The following is a 25,418-nucleotide window of genomic DNA, read 5'->3' as shown; positions in this document are numbered from 1 at the left end:
CCACTTTGCAACATAGCTGATGTTGCAGAAATCTTTCTTTGCATTAGAGGTTATACTACAAAAAAGTCATCGCTGTTGAGCACCCCGTCATTCACCATCATTGTTGCAGAAAGACCCGTCTGCGTCGATTGTCGCAGCTCGGGATCTAGGTGGCGGCTCGGGGTCTCAAGGTTCATCGGCGACGGAGACACACCTCGGGCATGAGCAATGTCGGGGTTGCTAACGACGACGCAGAGGCTCGCAAGGATGGCGACACTGGGTGGAGAAGAAGCATGGCAGAGGAAGTGTTCGACAGCCGATGAGTGGCGGCGAAGCGCGCCCTCCCGCACGAGCTCAGATGGAGTGGGCTCCATGGGCGCGACGTACAGAGGGGCAGAGGAGGCTGCTGTTGGGGAACGCGGTAATTTTAAAAATTTCCTACGCACACACAAGATCCATCTAGGTGATGCATAGCAACGAGAGGGGAGAGTGTTGTCTACGTACCCTCGTAGACCGTAAGCGGAAGCATTATGATAACGCGGTTGATATAGTCGTACGTCTTCACGATCCGACCGATCCTAGCACCGAAGGTACGACACCTCCGCGATCTGCACACTTCAGCTCGGTGACGTCCCACGAACTCTAGATCCAACTGAGTGTCGGGGAAGAGCTTCGTCAGCACGACGGTGTGATGACGGTGATGATGAAGTTACCGACGCAGGGCTTCGCCTAAGCACTACAACGATATGACCGAGGTGGAAATCTGTGGAGGGGGGCATCGCACACGGCTAAGAGATCAACTTGTGTGTCTATGGGGTGTCTCCTCCCCCGTATATAAAGGAGTGGAGGAGGGGAGGGCCGACCCTCTCTATGGCGCGCCCTAGGGGGGGTCCTACTCCCACCGGGAGTAGGATTCCACCCCTTTCCCTAGTAGGAGTAGGAGAGAATGAAGGGGGAGAGAGAAGGAAGGAAGGGGGGCGCGCCCTCCTCCTTGGCCTTCCTCTCCTCTATTCCACTAAGGCCCATATACTCCCGGGGGGTTCCGGTAACCCCCTAGTACTCCGGTAAATGCCCGAACTCACCCGAAAACCTTCCGATGTCCTAACATAGGCTTCCAATATATCGATCTTTATGTCTCGACCATTCCGAGACTCCTCGTCATGTCCGTGATCATATCCGGGACTCCAAACTACATTCGGTACATCAAAACATATAAACTCATAATACCGATCGTCACCGAACGTTAAGCGTGCGGACCCTACGGGTTCGAGAACTATGTAGACATGGTCGAGACTCATCTCCGGTCAATACCCAATAGTGGAACCTGGATGCTCATATTGGTTCCTACATATTCTACGACGATCTTTATCGGTCAGGCAGCATAACAACATACGTTGTTCCCTTTGTCATCGGTATGTTACTTGCCCGAGATTCGATCGTCGGTATCTCAATACCTAGTTCAATCTCGTTACCGGCAAGTTTCTTTACTCGTTCCCTAATGCAACATCCCGTAACTAACTCATTAGTCACACTGATTGAAAGGCTTATAGTGATGTGCATTACCGAGAGGGCCCAGAGATACCTCTCCGATACACGGAGTGAAAAATCCTAATCTCGATCTATGCCAACTCAACAAACACCATCGGAGACACCTGTAGAGCATCTTTATAGTCACCCAGTTACGTTGTGACGTTTGATAGCACACTAAGTGTTCCTCCGGTATTCGGGAGTTGCATAATCTCATAGTCATAGGAACATGAATAAGTTATGGAAAAAGCAATAGCAGTAAACTAAACGATCAAAGTACTAAGCTAACGGATGGGTCAAGTCAATCACATCATTCTCTAATGATGTGATCCCGTTTATGAAATGACAACTCTTTGTCCATGGCTAGGAAAATTAACCATTTTTGATCAACGAGCTAGTCAGGTAGATGCATACTAGTGACACTCTGTTTGTCTATGTATTCACACATGTACTAAGTTTCAGCCGTCCGGCAAAAAACAAATATGATGCCCACGGAGACTATCGAACGCATGTAACTTCATTCGTCGGGCGGATTAAGTTTTCATTTTTTATTTGTGATCTATCTTAAAGACGATTTAAATATGTAAGCTAAAATAAGGCAATGTGGTCGTTTACGGGTTGCTCCGACGACGACCATCGCTCAATTCCCTTGCGGCCGGTCAAATCAACCAAATTATTAAGCTACTACTTGCTTAATTTCAAATTAAAGTCGCTGATTTCGTATAATTTATTTTCTAAGACTAGGCAGTACGCACTAGTGTTTGTATTGTTAAAGATATGGCCATAATCTTAAAAAAAGAGCAGAATGTCAGATTTTTGGGCATGGCAATCCAATGTTTTTCATGGTAATTTATGTTGACTTGAAGATGATAAATTTAGCTGGCAAACATAACAATTTCGTGCCATGATAATGAACTGAGGCAGATTCAGGTCAAAGGTGCCAAACATGGAACTTGAATCTAATTTGGCTCCGTGGCAAGCACGGTCAGTGGCGGAGCCAGAATTTTTGTGGAGCCTGGGCAAGTTTAGTCTAAGTGTATAATAAAAAAATTGAAAAATAAGGTATTCAGATACACAACATATAATATACCACCAAAATTCTGAATCACAAATCCATATTAATTATGAAGTGAAACCAAAAACACAATAGTCACAAAAAATATCTACTATTAAAGGAGAATCGAACGTCGTGATGGTTCGACCTCCCCCTGCTATCGCTGGCCATCGATACCTTCCCACCCACGTTCTCTCACCGATTTTTTTCAATCACCCTCAAAAAACCAGAGGCAAGTAACGCACGCCCTCACCAAGCGGTTCAATCAACCCGGTGCAATCAATCTTTTCTTCCACGCCTCGTACGGTCTCCTTCCCACATACGCCAACAATCGACAAAAACCCTAAAAAAATCGACCAAAAAAGTCGTGGGGGTAGTTCGACCTCGCCTCTCGCTCCCACGTTCAGTTTTCCCATCCAAGCAGGGGCTTCTCCCCACGATCGATCCCATGCCATCGGAAGTCGACACACGCACGTCCATCTCTTGCACTCTCGTGCCCCTTCCTAGGTCGCAGCCACCAATCTCCCCACCACTCCGGTTCTCCTTTCCACGTTGCAATGGCTGATCTCATCTCCCAATCTCGTCGTCCTCCCCGTGCCGCCGCAACGATCTACTGCCCCACTCTTTTTGGGACCGTCCCTCTTGTTGTACTTGGTACGGTGCCGAGCTCTCCGCGGTCTGCACCAACACACCAATGCCGGGGAAACCGGAAACCACCACCACGGCACCACCTCACTGGCGCCGCCGCTCCTCCGCTGGTTGTAGCGCAGCAACAGTGCAACGACACGGGTGGCTTATACTGGTGCTGGGTGCACCGGCGTTGTCCCCTGCGCTACGCGTGCGCCGACCTGGACGAAAGGCAACGGATCCGGGAACCGCATCTTACACTTACACCTACACCGACCGACCGACGCGGCCTTATCTACTGAGCGGCGACGACTCAGCGACAGCACGCCCTCCTTCGACCAGGTGCTAGGACGAAATCTCTCTGTCTTCTACTTCTAGGTGTTTTGGTTTGCTTGCTGGAGAGGCCGAGACAAAGGCAGCTTGAGTTCCTGCGTGTGTCGTGAGCACACGAGGATCCACCTCCTATTTCCGATCCTATGTCACGATCACTGAGATGTCAGGAATCGTCGAGGGCACCAACAAATTAACGAAACACCAACATCAAATTTGTTAACCAGATCGACTAGCTAGATATCAAGATGGAAATGGAACGAAGGAATCGGGGCACTACTGTCTTGATGTAATATTGTATATGTTTGTTTATTTACTGGAAGTTTAGTTTTTTCTCTCCTCTGAGGATATATAGTTTCACTTTTCCTCTTTCATTGTTGATCACATATATATTTTCAGACTATGTTCACACATGGATTGATGAGACATGGTGGCTCTGACAAACATGGGAGCTGAATACACTTAGGCCATGTCAAGCGCACGCGCCAGCTTTAGCTTCCGGGTTGATTTGTCACTTTTCCTGGCTGTGCCTAGGATTTTTGTATGCATCGGTGCCTAATCAGTAGTCGGGTGCCTGAACTATATTCTACAGTGAGCAATGTTTACTTTCCAGCATGCAAATACCTGCAACTTTGGAGGCAGGGACGCCCAGACATGTAAGCGCCTGCAACCTGGTATCCCGACGCGGCTGCGCTCTATCGTGGGTGTGGACATCTGTTTCGTCGCCTCCGACTGCCGTGAGTTCCTTAATTTCCTCCTCCATGTTTGAGATGAGTCTCTTACTTTACTCCACTGTATTTCCTCATCTAATATAAGGAGCTTTTTTTGAAAGGTAATATAAGGAGCTGAGGCATGGGCCCAGTTTGTGAGCGGAAATGTGTGTAGCAGAAGGAGCAGCTGGGACATGGGGTTACTCTTGCGTAACCTGCCAACTGTTATTTCTAAACTATAAAAGTAAGAGAATCATCTGCATTGCCCTTCATTTTCATTTTTTTAACAGGTGTGTATGGTATTGCTGAATCCATGAATATATAGCATCCAATATACTTGAGTTGAATATAGTCCAACGATGTTACATATTTTCCCGACATGTCTTTAAAGGGTAATTGGCAGTTGTCAATTCTGCAGATACAACAGAATAGTAGTAGGTGTTGGAAAGATCATACGGTGGCCGTAACTGACAAAGGGAAGTCCTTCGCATTTGGTGACAGCAGCCACAGCCAATTGGGGACGGGTTCACTAAGTAGCGGTCGACTCCCTTACCTTTTCCTTTATATTTATGGTTGATAGATGACACTACTAGAAGTGCAGCAAATACAAATTCTATTGACACCCATTCTTAGAATCTACATGTTTGGGTGGTAACGAAACAAAAAAAATATATGCCATGAGCATATGGAACTTATATTGTACAGGACGATGGGGTGTAGTTCTATTTATTGGAATTGGACCACATAGGAAGATCATTTTCCTCTGTTGGGTTCTAACACTGCTGTTATTTTTGTGCTGTCCCTGACTATGTGTTGTTCTATATTTGGTGCAGGAGCTAAGGTGTTGCCAGTCCCTCTCCTTTGTTACTAAAGCTACTAATGTTGTTTGCGGTGCTGAATTTACTCTCTGGCTGGTAATCATTTTTTATTTGATGCCCATATCTTAACCATTTTGTATTTGCAAGATCACTCCTAGTAGAGAGATGATTTTAAGGATACTTTGGTCAAAGGAGAATGTTGACAAAAACATTGAACACAAGGAGCTTGCAACCATGATGGAGGATACAGTGGGGGCGAGAAGGTTTGTGCATTGTTTTTTGAACACAAACTAATATGTAGCTACTAGGAATATGACTGGATCACTAAATGGTGTTACTTTGTTTTTGCACCCAGAATCATCTTTGCATGGTTCTCTTACCACCCTGCCCCTGAGCTCCTGAAGAAAGATAGCTGAGAGAGATGGTAAAGTTACTTATACATGTCTTGCTTCTTAAACATTTTAGCATTTATTGAAGATGTGTTGATTTCGAAATGCTGCTGAACCAATTATGAACAAACACTATTTGCTAAACATCTTGTAATGCTTGTCCAATGATATACTTCATTTGACGCCTCAAGAAAAAAGTGAACACATAGGATCCTATGCCAAAGGATGAGGAGGAAGTGGCGAAAGAGGGTGCATGGAGGAGGACAGGTATATGGGGGAAGCTGATCTGATGGCTGCAAAGATTGAAGGAGAAGGCTAGCACAGGACACATTTTGGTGCGTCTAGACAGGCACATCGCGAGGCAAACCTTTGGGGGATTTAAGTGAGCGTGGTTGTGTCTTTTCCTCCCTTCAATGATTAGGGAAATTTTATCAATTACCATGGATTATGGCCCATTTTGAATAGCATAAAACAAACGTGATATCTTGAGGCTCTCATACTTTCAATTGTCCAACCACATGTTTAATGATGATAGCTGCTAATAGGTGAAAAAACGTATTAGGTAGGAATGATTTGGCTTTGTGCGCACTAAGAATTTCGAAGAATGTGAGAAAACTATTGACATTGCATCATCTCCCCTTCATCACCCATTTTAAGATTCTGTGATTAATCTACTACCTTGGCTGAGGGGATATCTTTTTTTCTTCTAACAGATGAAGGGTCCCAAAGGACCTACAAGAACATTGATGATAGAGGTGAGGATCATAGATTATTGAGTTTGTATGGGTGAGGGGACTTCGGATCAGGTGACATGCACGGTGACATACGGTCCAAATTCAAATTTAAAAATTGCGAAAAAATCTGAAAAAAATCAAGCATGTTCACAGCACATATTAAGATAACCCCTAAAAATTTCAGATCAAAATTCGAAACATACATCGAGAAATAAAAAAAAGAAAAACTCAGATGTGAATAGTCTACAAAGAACCATTCGAGAACTATTCATGATAGATTAACTATTCACATCTGAGTTTCTCTTTTTTATTTCTTGATGTATGTTTCAAATTTTGATCTGAAATTTTTAGGGGTTATCTTAATATGTGCTGTGAACATGCATGATTTTTTTAGTTTTTTTCGCAATGTTTAAATTTGAATTTGGGCCGCATGTCACCTGATCCCAGTCCGGGTGAGGGATGACACCTTGAATTCTTTACGATTTGACGTGTGTGATCTATGATGTTGGGAAAGAGAGCAAGCTGAAAAACTGGCTAAATGGTGCTTGTTGTTTTGGTTTTATACATCATTTTGTTGACTCCATAGCAACGCACGGGCATCCAACTAGTGTAATTTAAAGTGAACTAATATATCAATATCCATTTCATAGACCAAATAAAGTCGAGACTTGACAATAAAAGATAAATAACTAGCCTTGCATAGAGGTAAACTCACAATGTTGCCAACAAAAGTAAAGCTTTCCGTACCAGACTAGATGTCGTGATCTTGCAATTTCTTTCACCACGGTCAAAAGTATATCTCATTTGTTCATTTTTGCCAAAAGAAAGAAATACAATCAGCCCTGCGAAAGGGCAAACTGGCCGTGTTGCCAAAGCTTAGAAGGCACTACAAGATAGAAAATGGATTTGTAGTTAAGTTGTGAGATGTGAATATATTAAATCTTAAAAACTTGCAAGAATAGAGATGTTCAGATGGACACCATTCACATTTCCGGTTGTGCCTCAACAGCTCAACTTCTATTTCCGGTTAGACATCATTCACATTTTCAGTGCTTTCTGTACTAACAAAAACCTCCTCATCTCTGAAATTTAATGATAAAATTTAAAGTTAGTTGTCACACAAGTAAATAAGAAAATGAGCTACAATAAGAAACAATAGTACAATCTTTCAAAAAAAAGTAACAATAGTACAGAACTACTTACACGTCAACTACAGAAATTCCTTAAAGCCGTCATTGAAACATTACCTGAATTTAAGCCCTAAATGGCTAAATCTATTCGTTCATTGCAGATTGCCAAATCACTTTTCAGATTTAAAGATGCGATCATAAGGAGAGGAAGGAGTAGGCTTGTCTGGACGCCGGATATCCGCTTGCCGTGGGTCCTGCGTAGCCCCGTCTCGCCGTCTTGGCCAGTAGGGCTCTAGGCCAGCCGCCGCCCCGGTCGACCAGTCCCTGCGCTCGGCGGCTGTTGAGAAACGGAGAGGCAGGAGTTTCAGGCTTGGAGCGATCGATCCAACCACCGTACGTACGTGTGTGTATTCCCTCACGTCGTGAAGTTGGCTGGGCTGCAGACTGTCGTACGGTTGCCTGTTGGGCTGTGAACTATTGAGAAAATAAGGCCCAATTTTTTTTACCCAGATAAAGCAAGCTAGCGAACAAGTTTAGGCCTTTATTAATTGATCGAGCGCTGCTGTTGGGGAGCCAGCGAGCCTGGACAAGTGCTCAGGGTCGTTGGGCGGTGCCTCCGCCACTGAGCACGGTGATGGGACAGAGATCCAGTGACATGGGTAGAATAGTCTGTGTGTCTTTTCGCCATAGCGCCAAGTCAAAGTCCAGATGAGACTTATTGTCGTACTGATAGTGAAGGCCATAGCATTATTCTCTTACTGCTGGTCAAATGCACATGTGCAGCTCCATCCATCTATATAACCCCATGCCTACACCGTGCAGCATCACACCAGCTTCCATTGCTGGGTTTCTTCGCCCGAGTCGAGACTTGAGAGCTATGGTTCTTGGAGCGTTCTTCGCAACTGCAGCCTCGGTGCCATGGAGGCGGAGCCTCCTCCTGCTCCCGACCCTTGTGCTCCTGTGGCAGCTCTGCCGGTTGCTGCACCGGCTGTGGTGGCGGCCGCGGTGCCTCGAGCGGGAGCTCCGGTCCAAGGGCCTCCGCGGCACGTCCTACCGCTTCCTCACCGGCGACCTCAGGGAGCAAGGCCGGCGGAACAAGGACGCCTGGTCGAGGCCGCTGCCGCTGCGGTGCCACGACATCGCCCCTCGCGTGGCACCACTCCTCTGCGATTCCGCCCGGGAGCACGGCAAGGTGAGCCTCTCGTGGTTCGGCCCGATCCCCAAGGTAACCATCGCCGACCCCGAGCTTGCCAAGAGCGTGCTGTCCGACAAGTCCGGGCACTTCGAGAAGCCCAAGTTCCCGGCGATGTGGAAGCTGCTCGCCAATGGCCTCTTGAACCACGAGGGCGAGAAGTGGGTCAAGCACCGGCGGCTCCTCAACCCTGCCTTCCATCTGGAGAAGATCAAGGTACCAGTTTCAGTTTCAGTTTCAGTGCATATTCTCCGAGAACCATTTACTGCTATACAATTGACATGTGGAATGGAATACGACTCTGCAGTGCATGCTGCCAGAGTTTTCGGCGTGCTGTGAAGAGTTGGTGGGCAGATGGACGGAGTCCGTCGGCTCCAGTGGAGGTACGCACGAGATGGATATTTGGCCGGAGCTCAAAAACCTTGCCGGAGATGTCATTTCCCGCACCGCATTCGGCAGCAGCTACCTTGAAGGAATGAAGATATTTCAGCTGCAAACCGAGCAAGCAGAGCGCCTCATCACAAACATTCGGAGGATTCTCATTCCCGGCTACTTGTGAGTTGCTACCAACTGAATTTACAATTTTCCTTTTTCTTTAGAGCATCTCCAAGCCGTGCAACGCTCCACGCGCTAAAAGTCGCGATACAGCGCCGGGTTAGCCAGCTTTTGCACGCAGCGGTGCGCTGGCTCCAGCGACCGCCGCAAATTAAAGCGCGCCCATGCCGCTCCAGTAGGCGCGCTATATTTCAGTTTTTTCTACTACATATTTGATTTCATAGATAGTTTTCCTACTACATATTTGGTTTCATAGATAGTTCTCCTACTACTACTCGTCCGACTCGAACTCTGTTTTAGTGATGTCCTCCTCCGACGTCGGAGCGTAGGCGTCAAGGAACCGCTCGTCGTCGGAGTTCCAGGAGGACGCATCTCCTAACGCTTGGTTGTATTTAGCGACCGCCTTCCGCGTTCGCTTGTCCTCGCGATAGTCGGCTCGCTCCTCTCTCCTCTTCGCCCTCCTCGCCCTCCTCTGAGCGAAGAACTGTTCCTCGTTGGTGTCTTCCGGGAAGCGATGACTCCACAGCGCCATGGCTTGCTCGTCCATCTCGGCTAGCCTGAGACGATGCTCCCGCCTCCGATGCTTGCGATGGTCCTCGTCAGTGAGAAGCCGCGGGAAAGGCGCCAACTCCTGTGCGCGCTCCCGCGTCGCCACGTCGGCGAAGTTCATGTCCTGGCGGGACCGCAGGAGGCGCCACGCCGCAGCGTCGTACGCGCGGGCGCCTTCCTGGGCGGTGTCGAAAGTGCCGAGACGGAGCCGCATGCCGCTGCCCGACCGAATCTCGGCGGAGTAGGTGCCGGACGGACGCACGCGGACGCCGCGGTAGCCCGTACCTCCCCGGCGCCGAGGCGGCATCGTGGCGCGGTGGTGGCGTGTCGGCGGCAGAGCGCGGCAGGGGGCGATGGAGAGACGGAGAGAGCGGCAAAGGGCGATGGAGAGAGCGGCGGGGGCGCTGCAATTTATAGGCGCGCCGGACGCGGCGCGCCAAATGTAGCGCGCGAGCGGCCGTCTTTTCCCCCGCGCGCGCTAGTTTCGCGCCACCGCTGGAGCGCGCGTAAACGTTCCGCGCGCGCTATAAAGCCAATTTACCGTGCGCGCGTCTTTTGGTGCGGCTGTTGGAGATGCTCTTATGCGGGGAACTGAAATTACAGTCACACTTGTAATAACTTAACAAGGAACATTCTTTGTAACAAGTACACTTGTAATAACTTAACAAGGAACATTCTTTGTAACGGGAAGTGCATGGTATATTTCAGATCTTTGCCAACCCCAAACAATAAAAGGATGCATCAGGTTAATAACAAGGTTGAATCGATTCTACGCGGTTTAATTGCGAAAAGAACTAAAGCGATAAAGGAAGGAGAAAGCACCAAAGACAACTTACTTGGCTTATTGCTAGAGTCAAACATGAGGCACACAGATGACAATGGTCAATCCAGCATGGGGATGCCAATTGAAGATGTCATCGAAGAGTGCAAGACGTTCTACTTTGCAGGAATGGAGACAACATCGGTACTACTCACGTGGACCATGATCGTTCTAAGCATGCATCCGAAGTGGCAAGACCGTGCAAGGGAGGAGGTCCTAGGTTTATTTGGGAAAAACAGACCTAAATACGAAGGTCTAAGCCGACTTAAAATGGTAAATATTTAATTGCCAGAAGTACTTCATTTTTTTGATCCTCTATGTGATGACACCAACTTTTCTATTGGAGCTACATACCACCCTTTCCTTATATGTTTGTAATTTGCATGCAGGTGACCATGATCCTTTATGAGGTTCTTCGGTTGTATCCTCCAAGCATTCATTTTAGCCGGAAGACATGCAAGGAGGTGCTAATCGGAGACAAAAGATACCCAGCTGGCATGATGATTGAGCTCTCCGTACTACTCATGCACCATGACCCTGACATTTGGGGAAGCGATGTACATGAATTCAAGCCGGAGAGGTTTGCTGAGGGGATCTCCAAAGCGTCCAAGAATTCAGGCGCGTTTCTCCCATTCGGCTGGGGACCACGGATATGCATCGGCCAGAATTTTGCGCTTACTGAGGCCAAGATGGCGATTTGCATGATCCTTCAACGTTTCGACTTCGTGCTAGCCCCGTCCTATACTCATGCGCCATATACCGTGGTAACACTACATCCAATGCATGGCGCACAAATTAGGCTTGGACTCATCTAATTCCTTTCACATTTGGTGGTGTGTGCTTTGATTTTCTTTGATAAATGTATGTGGTATAACTAAGTGCTGAACCTATCAGATGTAATTCAATAATGAAATCTTGGTTGCCGTAATACAAACATAAAATATATGACGTGTTTTATAAAAAATATCAATTTGATCACTAAATGGATTATCAGTAATAGGCCAATTAGCCTGCTATTAGGGTTTTCTATTGCAGACGGTTTCACAAACAACATTGTGGACGATGAACTCAAACAACCCACATGACTTCTAGAAAGTATGCGTGTTGGATCAATGAAGAATCACACACGACTTCAGCCGGAGAACTGTTTGTGTTAGGTCACCTTGCACAAACGTTTGCACATATACATACGAACGAAAACGTTTTTCTGGGATTCACTTTGTGGGATGTACATATGAACGGAAGCGATTGGGCCTGCATAATTGTCTGCGATGCCTCGGCCGATCACACACGAGCTCATTTTGCCCAGCGTGTGTGACTGGAGGACCTATCCCCGACGGTTTCTGAGTCATGTGAGAAGGACCCCCTATCGCCCACACTAGCAAGGCGACGGTTTAAAACTCTGTCGCGGAAAGGAGCTTAAAACCGTTTGTATAGCACGTCTCTGCACCAGTGTATGATACGCTCTTTCACACATAAATTTCCTTATATCTTCCTCAAAATAGCCACCATACCTACCTATTATGGCATTGTCATAGCCATTTCGAGATATATTGCCATGCATCTTCCACCGTTCCATTATTATGACACACGTCATCATTATCATATTGCTTTGCATGGTCATATAGCTAAAATAGTATTTGTGGCTCAGCCACCGTACATCACTTTTTATACATGTTACGCTAGATCATTGCACATCCTAGTACACCGCCAGAGGCATTCATATAAAGTCATATTTTGTTCGAGTATCGAGTTTTAAGCAAATAGAAGTGTGATGATCATCATTATGCGTTATTTGAGCATTGTCCCAAGTAAGGAAATAATAATAATAACAATAATAATAATAATAATAATAATAATAATAATAAAAGAGCCAAAAAGAGGCCAAAAAGAGCCCGCCAAAAAAATGAGAGAAAAAGAGAGATATTTTGAAAGGAAATGTTACTATCTTTTTCCACACTTGTACTTTGAAGTAGCACGATATTTTTCATATAGAGTCTCCTATGTAGTTACTTTCATATAACTAGTGGGAATTTTTTATTATAGAACTTGGTTTGTATATTTTAATGATGGACTTCCTCAAATGCCCGAGGTATTCTATAGCAAACAAGTTGGATGCACACTCACTTAGTTTTCTTTTTGAACTTTCATACACTTATAACTCTTAGTGCATCGGTTGCATGGCAATCCGTACTCCTTGCATTGACGTCAATTGATGGGCATCTCCATAGCCCGTTGATTAGCCGCGTCGATGTGAGACTTTCTCCTTTTTTGTCTTCTCCATATCATCTCTACTACCATACTCTATTCCACCCATAGTGCTATATCCATGACTTGTGCTCATGTATTGTGTGGGGGTTGAAAAACCTGAAGTGCATTAAAAAGTATGAACCAATTGTTTGGCTGACACCGGGGTAGTGCATGATTTATACTTTGTGTTAAGAAGATGGAGCATGACAAGGCTATATGATTTTGTAGGGATAGCATTTTTAGCATTAATATTTTGAAAGGCATGATTGTTTGTTGGTATGCCTGGGTATTGATGTTTTTATGTCAAATTATAGACTATTGTTTTGAATCATTCGGATCTAAATATTCATGCCATAAAAGAGAGATTACATGATGAACATGTTAGGTAGCATTCCACATCAAAAATTCTATTTTTATCATTTACCTACTCGGGGACGAGAAGGAATTAAGCTTGGAGATGCTTGATACGTCTCCTATGTATCTACAATTTTGATTATTCCATGCTATTATAGTATCAATCTTAGATGTTTTATATGCAATTATATATCTTTTGGGGGACTAACCTATTAACTTAGTGCCAAGTGCCAGTTCCTGTTTTTTGCCTGCTTTTGGTTTTCCAGGAAATTAGTAACAAATGAAGTCCAAATGCCATGAAACTTTATGATGATTTTTTTCTAGACAGAAGAGACCCTAGAAGCTTCGAGAGGAGACCAGACGGGAAAGGCACTTTGGCGCGCCTGGGCTCCTGGGCTATAGACCCGTCGTGGCTCCGTCTGACGTAATTCCACCACTATAAGTTCTCTAAAATCAGGAAACCAACAGAGATGCACCCAAAATACTTTTCCGCCGCCGCAAGTTTTTGTTCTTCGGAGATCCCATCTGGAGACCTTTTTCGGTACTTTGTGGAGGGGAAATCAGTCACGGAGGGCCTCTACATTAACCTTGCCACCCTTCCGATGATATGTGAGTAGTTTTACCACAGACCTACGGGTCTATAGCTAGTAGCTAGATGGCTTCTTCTCTCTCTTTGATCTTCAATACAATGTTCTCCTCGATGTCCTTGGAGATCTATTCAATGTAATCTTATTTTGCGGTGTATTTGTTGGGATCTGATGAATTGTGGGTTTATGATTAGATTTTCTATGAATATTATTTGAGTCTTCTCTGAACTCTTTTATTCATGACTATTATAACTTTGTATTTCTCTCCGATCTATCCGTTTGGTTTGGCCAACTAGATTGATTTATCTTGCAATGGGAGAGGTGCTTTGTAATGGGATCAATCTTGTGGTGATCTATATCCTAGTGACAAAAAGGGACAAGACACATATTTGTATTATTTCCATTAAGGATAAACCGATGGGGTTTATTAATATTGCTTGAGTTTATGATGACCCACAAGTATAGGGGATCAATTGTAGCTCTTTTTGATAAGTAAGAGTGTCGAACCCAATGAGGAGCAGAAGGAAATTTCAAGTGGTTTTCAGCAAGGTGATGTCTGCAAGTGCTGAAATTGTAGGTAGCAAAGTAGTTTGATAGCAAGATAGTTTGTAACGAGCAAGTAACGATAGTAGTAACAAAAGTGTAGCAAGGTAGCCCAATCCTGTTGAGGACAAGGGCATGCCAAAATGGTCTCTTATGATAAGCAAAGCGTTCTTGTGGGTACACGGGAATTTCATCTTGTCACTTTCATCATGTTGGTTTAATTCGTGTTCGATACTTTGATAATTTGATATGTGGGTGGACCGGTGCTTAGGTGTTGTTCTTACTTGAACAAACCTCCTACTTATGATTAACCCCCCCCCCCTACAAGCATCCGCAACTACAAGAAAAGTATTAAGAATAAATTCTAACCATAACATTAAACTTTTGGATCCAATCGATCCCTTACGGGATAACGCATAAACTGGGGTTTAAGCTTCTGTCACTCTCGCAACCCATCATCTAATTGCTACTCCACAATGCATTCCCTTAGGCACAAATATGGTGAAGTGTCATGTAGTCGACGTTCACATGACACCACTAAGGGAATCACAACATACATACTATCAAAATATCGAACACATATCAAATTCACATGATTACTTGCAACATAATTTCTCCCGTGACCTCAAGAACAAAGGTAACTACTCACAAATGATAAACATGCTCATGATCAGAGGAGTATTAATTAGCATAATGGATCTGAACATAAAATCTTCCACCAAATAAACCATATAGTAATCAACTACAAGATGTAATCAACACTACTAGTCACCCATAAGCACCAATCTATAGTTCCGGTAACAAGATTGAACACAAGAGATGAACTAGGATTTGAGAGGAGATGGTGCTATTGAATATGTTGATGGAGATTGCTCTCCCCAAGATGGGAGAGTTGTTGGTGATGATGATGACGATGATTTCCCCCTCTGGGAGGGAAGTTCCCCCGACGGAATCGCTCCGTCGAAGGGCAAAAGTGCTCCTGCCCAAGTTCCGCCTCGAGACGGCGGTGCTCCATCCCAAAAGTCCTCCCCTTATTTTTTTTCTAGGTCAAAATGACTTATATACCAAAATATGGGCACCGGAGGTGGGCCGAGGAGAGCACAACCCACCAGGGCGCGCCTGGGCTCCCTGGCGTGCCCAGGTGGGTTGTGCCCACCTGGTGGGCCCTCTCTGGTAGTTATTTGCTCCAATAATTCTTAAATAATCCATAAAAAATCTCCGTGAAGTTCCAGCTTGTTTGGAGTTGTGCAGAATAGGTGGCCTGACGTAGCTTTTCCAGGTCCAAATTTCCAGTTGCCAGAATTTTCCCTCTTGGTGTGTACCTTGCAAATTAAGAGAAAAGACATTAGAATTACTCCAAAAAGCATTATTATGGATAAAAACACCATAAATAATAGTAAGAAAACATGATGCAAAATGAACGTATCAACTCCTGCAAGCTTAGACCTCGCTTGTCCTCAAGCGAAAACCGAAATCGAAAAACATGTCCACATGCTTTGAGAGAGAGGTGTCGATAAAAACAAAATACGGACATAGAAGCATCATGTTGATTATTATAACAGCAAAAAAAATTAAAGATAGGACTTTTATCATAGAACTTTTATCATATACTTCTCATGAATAAGTACTAGTTCATCACACAATCGAAGTATAAAGCAAAAACTCTATTAGAAACCAACAAACTATGTTCTCAGTCAACTTTGCAACTACAATTCATCATCTTTTCAGGAAGGGTCATGTGTCGGGGCCTTTAGGCAAGTCCACATACTCAACCATCATATAGTCTTCTACGATTGCTAACACTCACCGCGTACACATGAGCAAAACGTTTCAACCGGACACATAGAAATATAGGGGCTTATAGTTTCGCCTCCCAACGTACTCACCTCAAGGGTGATGTCAAGAATAATAACTCATGTCAGCCATATTCAACTGGACATATGTGCCTAGATCTTTCCTCACCACATTATGCTTGCCAAAGGAGAAAAATAAAAGGAATAGAGAGAAAAACTTGACTCTTGCATAAAAGTAAAAGATAAGCCCTTCACAGAGGGAAGCAGATGTTTCCATGCGCTTATTTATTTGTATGCTCAATCCCTTAGTGCAAAAGAACGTCACGTTACATTGCCCCTTGTGATAGCGACCTTTATTATGCAGTCTGTTGCTTTTATTCTTCACCATCACAAGTTCGTGCAACGCTCAATTTTCTCTTACACTAAATGATCTCGCACTTTTAGAAGCAATTTTTATTGCCTTTTTGCACCGATGACAATTTACTTGAGGGATATTTCTCAATCCCTAGGTAGGTATGGTGGACTCTTGAAAAATAAGATTTGGGTTTAAGGGTTTTTGGATGCACAAGTAGTATCTCTACTTAGTGCGGAATTTTTGGCTAGCAAAGATAGGGGCAAGCACCCCATGTTGAAGGATCTATGACAATACGACTTCTATGTGAATATGAACAAACATAAAATCATTAAGTTGTCTTCCTTGTCCAACGTCAACAATTTTGGCATATAATATTTTGATGAGGGCTCACAATCACAAAAGATGTTTAGGATAGTATATTTATATGTCAATCTTCTCTTCCCTTATTAACTCTTTCATGAGTTGCATCATTGATTAATGCTATGTTTGTCAATCTCTAATAAACGTTTCTACTTATACTTCTATGTGGTGCCATCACCTACCATAGGATTAGTATATGATCTTTTCACTATTTCTTTCCTTTCTCTTTTTCTTTCTTTATTTCTTTTCTTTTATTTGCAATATGAAAGTAAGAAACCAAAACTCAAACTAAACTTTATTATATAACTTGCACATGATTACAAGGATAGATCACTAAGCAAACTCTCAAAGAAGAGAGGATCGAACTATTTTATTCATCTAAAGCAAAAGATCGAACTAAAATAAGTAAAAGCAAAAAAGATAGTGGGATGATACTGTTGGGGAACGTAGTAATAATTCAAAAAAAATTCTACGTCTCACCACGATCAATCTAGGAGATGCTAGCAACGAGAGAGAGGGAGTGCATCTTCATACCCTTGAAGATCGCTAGGCGGAAGCGTTACAAGGAACGCGGATGATGGAGTCGTACTCGCGGCGGTTCAAATCGCGGAAGATCCAATCCAGCGCCGAACGGATGACGCCTCCGTGTTCAACACATGTACAGCCCGGGGACGTCTCCTCCTTCTTGTTCCAGCAAGGGGAGAGGAGAAGTTGAGGGAGAGCTCCGGCAGCACGACTGCGTGGTGGTGGAGCTTGCAGTTCTCCGGTAGGGCTTCGCCAAGCACTACGGAGGAGGAGAAGGTGTTGGAGAGGGGGAGGGCTGTGCTAGGGAAGGGGTGCGGCTACCCTCCCACCCCCTCTATTTATAGGGTGAAGGGAGAGGGGGCCGCCCCCCCTAGATGCATCTAGAGGGGGGGGGACGGCGACCAAGGGGGGGACTTGCCCCCCAAGTTAGGTGGGAGGCGCCCCCACCCCCTAGGGTTTTCAACCCTAGGCACCTTGGGCCCTTGGGGCGTGCACCATCCCACCAGGGGCTGGTTCCCTCCTTCGTTCAGTCCACTTGGCCCACCGGGGCAGGTGGCCCCACCCGGTGGACCCCCGGACACCTTTCGGTGGTCCCGGTACAATACCGATAACCCCCGAAATCATTCCAGCAACTGAAGCTGGACTTCCCATATATAATTCTTCACCTCCGGACCACTCCAGAACTCCTCGTGACGTCTGACGAGCGTTCTCACAGGCCGGCACCTCGATGCATCCGTCTCAAGAGTTGTACACCTTACATGTGCTTCACGCCACAATCTCTCACTTTCTGCTCCTCCATCTGTCTCCATCATATAATCGATCTCACCTCTCATGTCTGAGTGAAAAAACCATATTTGTCTTCAGTACGACGGGGATTCAGTAGCGCTACCTTGCCTTCCATTGAGACCCCCAAAATCCCGATTTCAAAGAAAGTATCTCTCGAGTTGCTTCGGTGCCTCTCTTGCTCTGGTTTCATCAGCTCATTACCTTTAAGCTAGAGTCTCGAACTACGAATGGAAACACTTTTTCAAGCAGGGGTAAACGGATCTGGTTAGGAAGCCGGAGATGGAAGAGAGGGTGTCATGTCGGATCTTCAATCGGGGCAAACAACGGATGCTCGGGGAGTGAATTGGTTTCGAGAGCATTCCGCCACTTTTTGGCGACTTTCACTTTCAACCCGATTCACCGCCTACGTGTGGAAATGTTCTCGTTCTCTCATGCTTCAAAGCAAAGAGTTGTGCCTGGCATTCCCATTTGTCTCTCTCTGTCGAAAGCTAGGTCAAAGGTGCGGATCTCATCCGGGACTCTGAACAACCTTCGGTAACCACATACTATTTCCCATAACAACTCTAGTGTCACTGAACCTTAAGTGTGTAGACCCTATGGGTTCGGGAACCATGCGGACATGACCGAGACATCTCTCCGGCCAATAACCAACAGAGGGATCTGGATACCCATGTTGGCTCCCACATGTTCCACGATGATCTCATCGGATGAACCACGATGTCGAGGGTTCAATCAATCCCATATACAATTCCCTTTGTCTATCGATATGTTACTTGCCCGAGATTCGATCATCGGTATCTCTATACCTCGTTCAATCTCGTTACCGGCAAGTCTCTTTACTTGTTCCATAATGCATGATCCCGTGGCTAACTCCTTAGTCACATTGAGCTCTTTATGATGATGCATTATCGAGTGGGCCCAGAGATACCTCTCCGTCACACAGAGTGACAAATCCCAGTCTCGATTCGTGCCATCCAACAGATACTTTCGGAGATACCTGTAGTGCACCTTTATAGCCACCCAGTTACATTGTGACGTTTGGTACACCCAAAGCTTTCCTACGGTATCCAGGAGTTGCACAATCTCATGGTCTAAGGAAATGATACTTGACATTAGAAAAGCTTTAGCAAACGAACTACACGATCTTGTGCTACGCTTAGGATTGGGTCTTGTTCATCACATCATTATCCTAATGATGTGATCCCGTTATCAGTGACATCCAATGTCCATGGTCAGGAAACCATGACCATCTATTGATCAATGAGCTAGTTAACTAGAGGCTTACTAGGGACATATTATGATCTATGTATTCACACATGTATTACAGTTTCCGGTTAATACAATTATAGCATGAACAATAGACAATTATCATGAACATGGAAATATAATAATAACCACTTTATTATTGCCTCTAGGGCATATTTCCAGCAGTCTCCCACTTGCACTAGAGTCAATAATCTAGTTACATTGTGATGAATCGAACACCCATAGAGTTCTAGTGTTGATCATGTTTTGCTCATGGAAGAGGTTTAGTCAACGAATCTGCGACATTCAGATCCGTATGCACTTTACAAATATCTATGTCTCCATCTTGAATATATTCACGAATAGAGTTGAAGCGACACTTGATATGCCTGGTCTTCTTGTGAAACCTGGGCTCCTTGGCAAGGGTAATAGCTCCAGTGTTGTCACAGAAGAGAGTCATCGGGCCCGACGCATTGGGAATGACTCCTAGGTCGGTAATGAACTCCTTCATCCAGACTGCTTCCTGTGCTGCCTTCGAGGCAGCTATGTACTCCGCTTCACATGTAGATCCTGCCACGACGCTTTGCTTGCAACTGCACCAGTTGACTACCCCACCATTCAAAATATACACGTATCCGGTTTGTGACTTGGAGTCATCCAGATCTGTGTCGAAGCTAGCATCGACGTAACCCTTTACGACGAGCTCTTCGTCACCTCCATAAATGAGAAACATATCCTTAGTCCTTTTCAGGTACTTTAGGATATTCTTGGCCGCTGTCCAGTGTTCCATACCGGGATTACTTTGGTACCTCCCTACCAAACTTACGGCAAGGTTCACATCAGGTCCGGTACACAACATGGCATACATAATAGACCCTATGGCTGAGGCATAGGGGATGACACTCATCTTTTCTCTATCTTCTGCCGAGGTCGGGCATTGAGCCGTGCTCAACTTTACACCTTGCAATACAGGCAAGAACCCCTTCTCAGACTGATCCATATTGAACTTCTTCAATATCTTGTCAAGGTACGTGCTTTGCGAAAGACCAATGATTCATCTCAATCTATCTCTATAGATCTTGATGCCTAATATGTAAGCAGCTTCTCGAAGGTCCTTCATTGAAAAACACTTATTCAAGTAGGCCTTTATGCTTTCCAAAAGTTCTATATTATTTCCCATCAATAGTATGTCATCCACATATAATATGAGAAATGCTACAGAGCTCCCCTCACTTTCTTGTAAACACAGGCTTCTCCATAAGTCTGCGTAAACCCAAATGCTTTGATCATTTCATCAAATCGAATGTTCCAACTTCGAGATGCTTGCACCAGCCCATAAATGGAGTGTTGGAGCTTGCATACCTTGTCAGCATTCTTAGGATCGACAAAACCTTTCGGCTGCATCATATACAATTCTTCCTCAAGGAAACCATTAAGGAATGCCGTTTTGACGTCCATTTGCCATATCTCATAATCATATAATGCGGCAATTGCTAACATGATTCGGACGGACTTTAGCTTCGCTATGGGTGAGAAGGTCTCATCATAGTCAACCCCTTGAACTTGTCGATAACCCTTAGTGACAAGCCGAGCCTTATAGATGGTCACATTACCATCCGAGTCAGTCTTCTTCTTAAAGAACCACTTATTCTCTATGGCTTGCCGATCATCGGGCAAGCCTGTCAAAGTCCATACTTCGTTTTCATGCATGGATCCTATCTCGGATTTCATGGCTTCAAGCCATTTGTTGGAATCCGGGCCCGCCATCGGTTCTTCATAGTTCGAAGGTTCACCGTTGTCTAGCAACATGGTTTCCAGGACAGGGTTGCCATACCACTCTGGTGCGGAACGTGTCCTTGTGGACCTACGAAGTTCAGTAGCAACTTGATCCGAAGTTTCATGATCTTCATCATTAACTTCCTCTCTAGTTAGTGTAGGCACCACAGAAACATCTTCCTGAGTTGCGCTACTCTCTGGTTCAAGAGGCAGTACCTCATCAAGTTCTACTTTCCTCCCACTTACTTCTTTCGAGAGAAACTCTTTCTCTAGAAAGGATCCATTCTTGGCAACAAAGATCTTGCCTTCAGATCTGAGGTAGAAGGTATACCCAATAGTTTCCTTAGGGTATCCTATAAAGACACATTTTTCCGACTTAGGTTCGAGCTTTTCAGGTTGAAGTTTCTTGACATAAGCATCGCATCCCCAAACTTCCAGAAACGACAGCTTAGGTTTCTTCCCAAACCATAATTCAAACGGTGTCGTCTCAATGGATTTCGACGGAGCCCTATTTGAAGTGAATGCGGCGGTAAGAGACATCATAGATCACATCATATCCAATAGAGTGCGATTACGACGTTCGGACACACCATTTCGCTAAGGTGTTTCAGGCGGCGTGAGTTGTGAAACAATTCCACATTTCCTTAGATGCATGCCAAACTCGTGACTCAAGTATTCTCCTCCATGATCTGATCGTAAGAACTTTATTTTCCTATCACGTTGATTCTCTACCTCACTCTGAAATTCCTTGAACTTTTCAAAGGTCTCAGAATTGTGTTTCATTAAGTAGACATACCCATATCTACTTAAGTCATCAGTGAGGGTGAGAACATAATGATAGCCACCGCGAGCCTCAACGCTCATTGGACCGCACACATCAGTATGTATGATTTCCAATAAGTTGGTTGCTCGCTCCATTGTTCCGGAGAACGGACTCTTGGTCATTTTGCCCATGAGGCATGGTTCGCACGTGTCAAATGATTCATAATCAAGAGACTCCAAAAGTCCATCTACATGGAGTTTCTTCATGCGTTTGACACCAATGTGACCAAGGCGGCAGTGCCACAAGTATTTGGGACTATCATTATCAACCTTACATCTTTTGGCATTCACACTATGAATATGTGTAATATCACGTTCGAGATTAAACAAAAATAAACCATTGACCAGCGGGGCATGACCATAAAACATATCTCTCATATAAATGGAACAACCATTATTCTCGGATTTAAATGAGTAACCATCTCACATTAAACGAGATCCAGATACAATGTTCATGCTCGAAGCTGGCACTAAATAACAATTATTAAGGTTTAAAAGTAATCCTGTAGGTAGATGTAGAGGTAGCGTGCCGACGGTGATCACATCGACCTTGGAACCATTCCCGACGCGCATCATCACCTCGTCCTTCGCCAGTCTTCGCTTATTCCGTAGCTCCTGTTTTGAGTTACAAATATGAGCAACCGCACCGGTATCAAACACCTAGGAGCTACTACGAGCGCTAGTAAGGTACACGTCAATAACATGTATATCACATATACCTTTGGCGTTGCCGGCCTTCTTATCCGCTAAGTACTTGGGGCAGTTCCGCTTCCAGTGACCATTTCCCTTGCAATAAAAGCACCGAGTCTCGGGCTTGGGTCCATTCTTTGGCTTCTTCCCGGCAACTGATTTACTGAGCGCGACAACTCCCTTGCCGTCCTTCTTGAAGTTCTTCTTACCCTTGCCTTTCTTGAAACTAGTGGTTTTATTCACCATCAACACTTGATGTTCCATTTTGATTCCCACCTCCGCTGGTTTCAGCATTGAATATAACTCAGGAATGGACTTCTCCATCCCTTGCATATTGTAGTTCATCACAAAGCTCTTATAGCTAGGTGGAAGCGACTGGAGAATCCCGTCAATGACCGAGTCATCTAGAAGATTAACTCCTAGCTAAGACAAGCGGTTGTGCAACCCAGACATTTTGAGTATATGCTCGCTGACAGAACTGTTTTCCTCCATCTTACAACTGTAGAACTAGTCGGAGACTTCATATCTCTCGACTCGGGCATGAGCTTGGAAAACCATTTTCAGCTCTTGGAACATCTCATAAGCTCTGTGCTGCTCAAAACGCTTTTGGAGCCCTGGTTCTAAGCTGTAAAGCATGCTGCACTGAACCAGGGAGTAATCATCACTACGCGACTGCCAGACGTTCATAACGTCTTGAGTTGCTAGGAAAATGGGTGTGTCACCTAGCGGTGCTTCAAGGACATATGCTTTCTTGGCAGCTATGAGGATGATCCTCAAGTTATGGACCCAATCCGTATAGTTGCTACCATCATCTTTCAGCTTGGTTTTCTCTAGGAACGCGTTGAAGTTGAGGGAAACATTAGCGTGGGCCATTTGATCTACAAGACATATTGTAAAGACATTTTAGACTAAGTTCATGATAATTAAGTTCATCTAATCAAATTATTTAATGAACTCCCACTCAGATAGACATCCCTCTAGTCATCTAAGTGATACATGATCCGAATCGACTAGGCCGTGTCCGATCATCACGTGAGACGGACTAGTCATCAACGGTGAACATCTCCATGTTGATCGCATCTACTATACGACTCATGTTCGACCTTTCGGTCTCTCGTGTTCCGAGGCCATGTCTGTACATGCTAGGCTCGTCAAGTCAACCTAAGTGTTTTGCATGTGTAAATCTGGCTTACACACGTTGTATGCGAACGTTAGAATCTATCACACCCGATCATCACGTGGTGCTTCGAAACAACGAACCTTCGCAACGATGCACAATTAGGGGGAACACTTTTCTTGAAATTTTAGTGAGGGATCATCTTATTTATGCTACCGTCGTTCTAAGCAAATAAGATGTAAACATGACAAACATCACATGCAAATCATAAAGTGACATGATATGGCCTATATCATCTTGCGCCTTTGATCTCCATCTTCGAGGCACGACATGATCACCATCGTCACCGGCATGACACCATGATCTCCGTCATCGTGTCTTCATGAAGTTGTCTCGCCAACTATTACTTCTACTACTATGGCTAATGGTTAGCAATAAAGTAAAGTAATTACATGGCGTTTTCATTGACACACATGTCATACAATAAATTAAGACAACTCCTATGGCTCCTGCCGGTTGTCATACTCATCGACATGCAAGTTGTGATTCCTATTACGAGAACATGATCAATCTCATACATCACATATATCATTCATCACATCCTTTTGGCCATATCACATCACATAGCATACCCTGCAAAAACAAGTTAGACGTCCTCTAATTGTTGTTGCATGTTTTACGTGGCTGCTATGGGTTTCTAGCAAGAACGTTTCTTACCTACGCAAAAGCCACAACGGTGATATGCCAATTGCTATTTACCCTTCATAAGGACCCTTCTCATCGAATCTGATCCGACTAAAGTGGGAGAGACAGACCCCGCTAGCCACCTTATGCATCAAGTGCATGTCAGTCGGTGGAACTAGTCTCACATAAGCGTACATGTAAGGTTGGTCTGGGCCGCTTCATCCCACAAAGCCACCGAATCAAGATAAGACTGGTAACGGTAAGCAAATTGAACAAATCATTGCCCACAACTACTTTGTGTTCTACTCGTGCATAGAATCTACGCATAGACCTACCTCATGATGCCACTATTGGGGAACGTGGTAATAATTCAAAATTTTCCTACGTCTCACCAAGATCAATCTAGGAGATGCTAGCAATGAGAGAGAGGAGTGCATCTTCATACCCTTAAAGATCACTAAGCGGAAGCGTTACAAGGAACGCGGAAGATGGAGTCGTACTCGCGGTGATTCAAATCGCGGAAGATCTGATCCAGCGCCGAACGGACGGCGCCTCTGTGTTAAACACACGTATAGCCCGGGGATGTCTCCTCCTTCTTGATCCAGCAAGGGGAGAGGACAAGTTGAGGGAGAGCTCCGGCAGCACGACAGCGTGGTGGTGGAGCTTGCAGTTCTCCGGCAGGGCTTCGCCAAGCACTACGGAGGAGGAAGAGGTGTTGGAGAGGGGGAGGGCTGCGCCAGGGAAGGGGTGCGGCTGCCCTCCCACCCCCTCTATTTATAGGGTGAAGGGAGATGGGGCCGCCACCCCTAGATGCATCTAGAGGGGGCGGCGGCCAAGGGGGGGACTTGCCCCCCAAGTTAGGTGGGAGGCGCCCCCACCCCCTAGGGTTTTCAACCCTAGGTGCCTTGGGCCCTTGGGGGGCGCACCAGCCCACCAGGGGTGGTTCCCTCCTTTGTTCAGCCCACTTGGCCCACCGGGGGCAGGTGGCCTCACCCGGTGGACCCCCGGACACCTTTTGGTGGTCCCGGTACAATACCGATAACCCCCAAAATCATTCCGGCGACTGAAACTGGACTTCCCATATATAATTCTTCACCTCCAGACCATTCCGAAACTC

At 45.2% G+C, this 25,418-nt stretch overlaps 2 protein-coding genes across 2 annotated transcripts; one reads left to right on the top strand and one right to left on the bottom strand.

The window, feature by feature from the left end:
• The first annotated feature begins 8,130 nt into the window (after positions 1-8,130).
• Positions 8,131-11,379, top strand: LOC125552102 (cytochrome P450 CYP72A616). Its single transcript, XM_048715580.2, has 4 exons — positions 8,131-8,706; positions 8,798-9,045; positions 10,303-10,687; positions 10,804-11,379. Exons 1-4 carry the CDS (start codon positions 8,176-8,178, stop codon positions 11,227-11,229), a joined length of 1,590 nt encoding a protein of 529 aa, XP_048571537.2. The 5' UTR covers positions 8,131-8,175; the 3' UTR covers positions 11,230-11,379.
• On the bottom strand, positions 9,053-10,296 carry LOC147976166 (uncharacterized). Its single transcript, XM_087518590.1, has one exon. It carries the CDS (start codon positions 9,899-9,901, stop codon positions 9,317-9,319), a length of 585 nt encoding a protein of 194 aa, XP_087374716.1. The 5' UTR covers positions 9,902-10,296; the 3' UTR covers positions 9,053-9,316.
• Positions 11,380-25,418: the final 14,039 nt, after the last annotated feature.

The sequence above is a fragment of the Triticum urartu genome, chromosome 4A (genome assembly GCF_056163025.1).
Source record: "Triticum urartu cultivar PI428250 chromosome 4A, HENAU_Tu73, whole genome shotgun sequence".
In the NCBI taxonomy this organism is placed as follows: Eukaryota; Viridiplantae; Streptophyta; class Magnoliopsida; order Poales; family Poaceae; genus Triticum; species Triticum urartu.
This window is presented reverse-complemented; position numbering and strand designations above follow the sequence as displayed.

Coding starts and splice junctions, on each gene's coding strand:
- LOC147976166 (XM_087518590.1), bottom strand. CDS start 9,901: ATGCCGCCTCGGCGCCGGGGAGGTACGGGCTACCGCGGCGTCCGCGTG.
- LOC125552102 (XM_048715580.2), top strand. CDS start 8,176: ATGGTTCTTGGAGCGTTCTTCGCAACTGCAGCCTCGGTGCCATGGAGG. Junction 9,046..10,302: donor ATTCTCATTCCCGGCTACTT/GTGAGTTGCTAC, acceptor GGTATATTTCAG/ATCTTTGCCAACCCCAAACA. Junction 10,688..10,803: donor GTCTAAGCCGACTTAAAATG/GTAAATATTTAA, acceptor ATTTGCATGCAG/GTGACCATGATCCTTTATGA.